This window comes from Micrasema longulum, unplaced genomic scaffold, assembly GCF_059751315.1.
Source record: "Micrasema longulum isolate JH-2025_06_02 unplaced genomic scaffold, ASM5975131v1 h1tg002471l, whole genome shotgun sequence".
NCBI lineage: Eukaryota > Metazoa > Arthropoda > Insecta > Trichoptera > Brachycentridae > Micrasema > Micrasema longulum.
Window position 1 is genome coordinate 1 of NW_028279615.1, and position 6,245 is coordinate 6,245.

General features: G+C 34.1%; 1 protein-coding gene across 1 annotated transcript; it reads right to left on the bottom strand.

The window, feature by feature from the left end:
- On the bottom strand, positions 1-5,555 carry Art1 (arginine methyltransferase 1). The gene is made up of 9 exons (XM_088240506.1): positions 5,470-5,555; positions 5,153-5,225; positions 4,908-5,068; positions 2,920-3,084; positions 2,531-2,685; positions 1,859-2,006; positions 1,279-1,368; positions 265-414; positions 1-151 (listed from the first exon to the last, which is right to left on the bottom strand). The coding sequence occupies exons 2-9, from the start codon at positions 5,214-5,216 to the stop codon at positions 8-10; spliced, it is 1,077 nt and encodes a 358-aa protein (XP_088096632.1). The 5' UTR covers positions 5,217-5,225; positions 5,470-5,555; the 3' UTR covers positions 1-7.
- Between the last annotated feature and the right edge of the window lie 690 nt (positions 5,556-6,245).

Genomic DNA, 6,245 nt, shown 5'->3' on the forward strand with positions numbered 1-6,245 from the left:
GGGGGTCTCAACGCATCCTGTAATGATTGTTCTCAAACACAGTGCACAGTTCTCCTTTGAAGTCTATTTCTATATTGAAGTCCAAATCCCGATTGTTTCGCTGGTTCGGCTTCATGGAGAAACATCCGGTGATCTCCTCACCTTTCTTAACCTGCAAGAAAGACACGAGATGTGACTTCAACTAACACAAGGAATCGGACGTAATTTAAAGGCAGTTCAAGTTCAAGATGATCGGCGCATCTGATTATACAAGTAGGAACTTACAGTCATAAATTCGTCAAAATAGAAAACCGTCTGTTTCCAATGTGTGTAAGGCGCCTCTGGAGCGGTGCTGAAACCGAGTCTCTTGTGTGACTTGGTGAACTCCACGTTGAAGAATGTGACCAGCGCTTGCACAAAGTCGTTACGGCGAACCTGGAATAATATACGAATTTCATTGCATTATATTTATGTTGGAAAATTATTCCTTTACATGGGAACAGCGGTGGGCAATTAGGTTCAGTAGAGGGACGTATGAATATCTCATTTTATTGAGGGTCACTCGTGCTCTTGAAAGTCGAACACAACTGATATTAAACCAATGTGCCTAATATGCAATTAAAGAATTGCCGTAATAAAATAAATTAATTTGGAACATTTTAATACAAAATGTACAGTGTGGTAAAACGATGTATGATAGGTGTACAAATGCCGAGATTCGTGAACTATATAAGGCTGAGACTTGCATTATTGACAGAATCAAAAAAGGGGTGCTGCGTTGGTTTGGATATGTAGAGCGAATGGACACCGAAAGAACGGCTAAAAGGATCTACGATGCGAATGTTGATGGATGCAGAAAACGAGAAAGACATGGCATGATTAAGTTTATCAAATAGTTGAAGATGGACATGTCAATAGTAGGATTAATCGGCGTGTGTGCATGAGAAGATGTATGAATGTAGAGGAAGCGAGGTCTGTATGCAAAGACAGAGTGATATGGCATTACGGGGAAACGGCGTAATGGTTTGTTGTTGTTGTACAGACTACCACACTCGTTACTCTAAACATATTAATTTACGAAAAAACAAAGTGAAATCCTCGATCAGGCCGGGCTGCATGTTCTATTGGGGTCCGTTCAGAAACTGAACAGGAACCCGCGGGGCCAGAAGGGAGCACTTCACGGGCCGGATCTGGCCCCCGAGCTGCCAATTGCTGAACGCTGATATATATGATTCACGCTAGATTTTTTTTTTTAATAAATGAGATGTAACACAAATTGATGTCTCGAAATGAACTTACCAAAAGATTAAATCTAGAAGAGAAATCCAGATCGGCTTTCTGTACCGTGTACAAGTCAATCTCTTTCAGCAGCGAAGAGTTGGTCACCACCTATAATCATAGTAAGACAATGCAATAGTTTAGCGCTTTCATTAAATAGCAGTTACCATTTCCAGACCTTTAGATCTCAAAGCCACATTGAATGTTAGGCAAGCCAAGATCCCTATTACTTTTTATAAATCTCATAATAATTGTTCCAAAAGGTGGTAATAATTTATTTTTTTAGTAATTTATAACAACATAAGTGTGATGCATACTTGGCCAGATACAGGGTGTTTGCGAGCCACAGTACGACCCCCGGGTTGGATAGAATCTGAGTGTATCTTTGTGGCAAATGACATAATGCGGATCAGATGCAAGTTTAGGGACACTCAACAAGTTTAATACCCGTATGCAGAGACAAAACTTAAGGTGGGGAAAGTACATTCTAATCTTATATGCGGAGAATAACCCGAAGGTGAAGACAATAGAATGTACTTTCCTCGCCTTAAGTTTTGTCTCTGCATACGGGTATAAGAGGACATAGAGGCAAACTAGTTACCTGTTTGGGATCCACAACATCCACCAAGGGCTCGGAAATGGCCACTTTGCGGATGGAGCTCATGTCGAAACCGTACACATCATCCCACCAGTTGATCTTTTCATCCTTATACTGTCTGTCTTCTATGCCACAGATAAACAGCGTACACCTGCAGATGCAGATACAGATATATTAAAAAAGACTAACTAATTGATGAATTGAATTAGCATACACAGCATATTATTTTTATCATTCCATGTCTTCAAATAATCGCATTACTATAATTTCAGTAGAGTTTCTCTAAATATAGTTACAACACTAAATATGTTCAGTATGTTCAATTCTAAATACCATTGGTATTTCATATTAAATTTAAATTATTTGTTGTACTGATATGAACATTTATTGTAAAAACTTGATAACATGCATACATTTTGTAAAACAATATACAATTATTTTTTCCATCTATAAAATTATGTATATATATGCATGATTATTAAATTAAACAAATTATTGATTATTTATATAAACATGATCAAATATGAACATTCCACCATAAAAATTGTTAAAAGTAATAATTTTAGCTTCAAACAATCAATTAGGATTTTTTAAATATACATTCAACATATGTAATAAAGTACCAACCCTTTTTTACAGCACACAATAGTAGTATAGAAAGAGTAACATGATTACCTATCGGGGAACAGCATACCATCGGACTTGAGCCACTTGTCTCGTGCATACAGAACTGTGTCTAACATACTCTCGTAGAACAGACAATAGCCCATCCACTCGGATATAATAATGTCCACACCCTCGATACCATCGGGCAGAGACACTTCCTCCACCTGCGGAAACGCCCTTACTATTACATTTCAATATTATACCAAATCACAAAAATAAAAAAAACATCGCAAGTTATCATAAAATCATTCTTCTATTTTGCTATAAATGGGACTCTGGAATGTATCCTTTTTATAAAAAAACAGAATCTGGTTTACTATTTGAGAAGCAAATAATGATCGATATAAAACTGGATTATGTAAATAAGAAATGTGATAATGAAATGAAGATGAACTTGCCTTGCCCTTAACGATAGTGACGACATCATCCAGATGATTGGCCTCCACAATCTTCCTGGCGTAGTCCACGATGTTGGAGCACTCGATGGCTATCACCTTGGCGGCTCCAGCCTTAGCAGCAAACATGGACAGGATCCCTGTTCCACACCCGATGTCCAGCACGACCTGGAATTAATAATTGCAGTGGTATAATTAATCTTAAATTCATCCAAATTGCAGACGCGCATACTTATTAAGTAATTATTCACTTGTTTCTACTACCTATACGAACTTATGGTAATAGTGGTTACACTATTTAGCCAGCTCTTTTACATAGAACCAAAGCGTTCCAAAATTTGGTATGGTTTTTAGTCTAACAACAAACGTATAATGGACGGTTTCGGTTTGCACTTACAATTCTTGACTTAAGTACCTATGGCCCATTGTATTCCTGTAAACTGTAGCTAACTTCGTAGTTGATAATCATAGAGGTTTTTGTCCGAATGGGGGGACTCTATTAGCCAGAGGCGTATTATTACGATAAGGATTTACTTCATACAAATTATAATGAAAATTGCGCGCAGCAAAATTGATGAAAATTAATCGTATTTAAGTAAGTGATGGAACAAATACATTTTTTTAATAATGTTCGCATATAAAGATATAATAGAGTATAAAGGAAAAAAAAAGTTAACATCCTTGTAAGACTTTTAATTATGCCTACAGCTAAGGCATTTTAAGCATTATGGCCCATATTAAGATAGGATTATCTGCGGCCACGTATTACACATAGAAATAATAGTTTGCTTATAGTAAACATTACATCTTTCTCTGAGCGTACATATATTTTTATGATTTACTTTATTTTATTTATTACCATTACGTCCACGGCATACCTTGTAAACAGATACTAATGGCATACATTTTTATTTTTAGATTTATTTTTAAATTGTTTTAAACTTCTACTGAACGTGTTATACATTTTTAAGGCTTAATTTTTGTTTCTAAATCTTGAGTAAAAAGTATTGTATACGTTTTTTATGAAACAGTGCTCTATGTTATATTAATCCTTTAAAATATTTTATAATTTAATTAGATGTATACATTTATTTATTTATATATACGCCCAATGGGCATTTTTAAGGACATATTTATACATATAAAATTATTATAAAGAAAAGTAGACATACACAATGGTATATAGTAGACTTTGTGGGAGTGGAAGCGGGAGAGAGGTGTTTATAACTGAATTTGATTCAGTGATTGTTTGAAAGAAGACAACTTGTTATCAAAGAAATCAAGACCGGTATGTTTGTTGGCAGACTTAAGAATTCTGGGCATAGGGGAATGAAAACCACAGTTAGTTCTATTATTATCGGTATGAAAGAGTATGTTTTGTCTGAGGTTTCTAGTTGGGATAATTAATTTTAATGAGCTCAGTAGTATTTATTTTAAAATTGTTTTGAACTTCCATTGAATGTGGTAAATAATTCTTAGGTTTCATTTTTGTTTCTAAATCTTGGGCAAAAAGTATTGTGTGCGTTAATTAAACTAAAAATGTTTATATTATAATTTATGTAAAATATATTTTTGCAATATATGTTAATAAAATAAAATAACAATGCATAATTATAGATGAACATTTTGAGGTTAAATGGTGTGTTTGTAACAGTATCATTCTGATACTTTTGTTTTGTAAGTTGAATTCCACTATGACTCATACTAAATCTCGATTTTATGAAAATTCTTTTGTTTATACCTACCTGCTGAGGGTAACATATTGAATAGTAAAATAAAAAACATGTTAAATATTACATGTTGGCTTAGTGACAGATCACACTCGAAACAATTAAAAGAAATGCCTTTTAAGATTACCGGCATATTTTTTGCAAGAGGATATTGCTAATACTAAGGAGACATTGTTTGAAATTGAGAATCACCTTATTTGCAAGAATGAAGATTGGGAAGACGAAATGCTCAAAAACATTAACACTTAAGTTATATTTTACCTTTCCTTTGAAGAGATGCTTGTTGTGGTACATAGCATTTCTGTACGTTAGGGTTCTGACTTCGTCCTTCAACATCTCCTCGTGGATGCCGAAGTGGGCATAGGAGTCGAAATAATAGTCTCGCGAGGTCATCTCATCAGCAGTCACATTCTTATCCGGACCTACAATACCAAAACCTTTTAGCTAATTCATCCCGAACTTGCGAAATTCTAGCACGATGAAAGACAAACAAAAAAAACAATCACCATTCGTCTCCGTGACTGGTGTGGTTGCCGACGATGCGGTGATGTTCACATCCATGTTTTCCATTCTTTTGATCTAAAATAGAACAATTAAAAAGTTTAATACATCGAACTGCGTCACAATAGCGGGGCGTCAGAGATATTTGAGGCAACAAATGCCGCAAATGATAACCTTCCGGCACAAAGACATTTTGAAAAAGCGGCAAAAATATCACGTGTTCGTAATTGAATTAAACTATAGTTAAATCAATTCTACCTATTGACACAATAAACAAATAATGTTCAAATTCAATCCGCTAATACTTTTAAAAAGTTCTCACCAATAAACTGCACAAAACTAAGAAATGAAAAACGCACACCAGTCAATCAAACTCCCGGAAAAAAGAACGATTCAAGGTTGGTGTTGGTAGTAAGGAAAATATATTAAAATAAAAAATACAATATATTTTATATCGGGGTTTGTTATTTAAAATATTTAATTTGATTTTGTAAATAAAATGCGCTTCTAAAATGAAGCATATGGTATCTGCAAATAGTTATGTCGTAAATTGCTTGACAATATCGTTATGTTTTATTATATCAAGCAGTAATTATAATTACTATTAACAACTATAAATGAAAAAAAAAACCTTTTCATAATATTACTTTCAAAGCATAGGTTGGATAGGTCAAAAAAAATTCCTCGCTTATTTTTTTACTTTTAATGATGAAGATTTTTTCACTTTATTCTTACCAATGTTTTTCAATTCATGAAACTTTTGTCATTTTGCATAAGTCATTTATGTCTTAATAAACTCAAATTCTACAAAAATTCAACTCAATTTTTTACATTTTCTTTCAAAACTTACTGAAAAATATTAGAAATACCTTTTTGCGTTTGGTTGATTTATAAATAAAAAATCCACAAAAAAGAAGTTGAACGGAGATTACACTTTCAGCCCGGTCGTTTCATGGCTAGTGGCTAACACATTTACCTAGACCGAGGTCACGGGCAGATTTTCAGCAAGGTCGATGGGATATATTTATTTAATAAATGTTTTTTATTGCATTATTTTTTTGTAGTCCCTGGATGGGCATAAGAAGTGTAAGATTGATC